This window comes from Anneissia japonica, unplaced genomic scaffold (assembly GCF_011630105.1).
Source record: "Anneissia japonica isolate Jap-2015-1 unplaced genomic scaffold, ASM1163010v1 scaffold3287_len1256_cov190, whole genome shotgun sequence".
Taxonomy (NCBI): domain Eukaryota; kingdom Metazoa; phylum Echinodermata; class Crinoidea; order Comatulida; family Comatulidae; genus Anneissia; species Anneissia japonica.
This window is the reverse complement of record NW_022732160.1, coordinates 1-1,247: the sequence shown is the minus strand read 5'-3', so window position 1 is coordinate 1,247 and position 1,247 is coordinate 1. Positions and strand designations below refer to the sequence as shown.

Below are 1,247 nucleotides of genomic sequence, written 5' to 3'. Positions count from 1 at the left end.
CATTTTTCAAAGAGGACGTAACGTGTGACGTGATGTAATTTTACCTTTATTTTTATTTTTTGATTATTTTTCTTCTGTCGGATGCTCCTTATACCAAAAGAATCAAGTTCGACGACGAAGACGTCGACGACGCAAGCACCTCCCAAACTGTTGGCGTCGGCGACGAACGAAGAGAAGCTGAGACCGCAGACGGCCAAGGAAACCTAACGGAATCCTTTCTCGAGGTTTCCCGTCGACGACGAACAAGCAGCCGGAGAAGGAAACCTCGCAGACAACTTTCCGGAGGATTCTCAGCTTCCAGTCGAATCGTCGGACGAACAGGACATTTCCGACCAAGACACGGTTGTTTACGGAGACGAAGAACTGGAACAGCAACTGGACGACTGGCTGTTCTCGAAAATGTTGAAGTACAACCCGTCTTCGGAATAGAATTTTTAAAAAAAATATTCCGATATAATAAGTACTAAAGAAAAAAGAAAAACACGAAATCTTATATTCTGTTTTGTCTTCAATAAATTCTTTATTACAAAAAAACAATATAAAGTTGTTATTGTGCATATTTGTCTTCATTAGAAATCAGTCTATTATCAGTAGGTAATGCAAAAGGAAATTATGCAGAGAACCGCTACCTTTCCAAAATTTGAAGACGAGGAAGACAGGGTGAAAACCTTTCGCAACTGGCCGCACGACAGACCCGACGGAAGGTCGATGTCGGAAGCGGGTTTCTTCTACGGGGGTTTTGAAGATAACGCCAGGTGTTTCTTCCGCGGAATATCGCTGTGCCGATGGGAGCCGGACGACCTTCCTCTTTCTGAACACGCCGAACACGGGAGTTCGTGCTTGTGGTTGCGGCGCAAGACGAAGGAAACCCTGATTTCCAAGATTAATTTTGCCTCCGAATTCGGATTCGACAGCGACGTGATCGCAAAGGTCGTGAGCGATCATCTCGAGAAGAAAGGAAAAGTGTTCTCGTTGACAAACGAAGTTCTGGTCTCGAGCATAATCGACTTCGATGAAAATGGGGCCGACGACAGGAAAAAAGACGGGGTTGCAGATCCGTCGAAACACGAGGGCTTGGTGTCTCTGATCGCCGAACTTCGCTTGGAAGAAGATGCCGAAGACGAACGTCCGGAACCAAAAGAAGAGGAAGAAGGAGTTCGTGCGCCCGTCGAAAGCTATACTAACAAGGTACGCGTCGGCGACGACGACGACGACGACAACGACGAGAAATCTCGCGGAGATCTATT

At 46.4% G+C, this 1,247-nt stretch overlaps 1 protein-coding gene across 1 annotated transcript; it reads left to right on the top strand.

Moving 5' to 3' along the window:
• Nucleotides 1-597: 597 nt before the first annotated feature.
• Nucleotides 598-1,188, top strand: LOC117115591 (baculoviral IAP repeat-containing protein 5-like; the record flags this gene model as incomplete). Its single annotated transcript, XM_033259452.1, has 1 exon — nt 598-1,188. A coding segment is annotated over exon 1 (591 nt), but the record flags the coding sequence as incomplete, so codon positions are not given.
• Between the last annotated feature and the right edge of the window lie 59 nt (nt 1,189-1,247).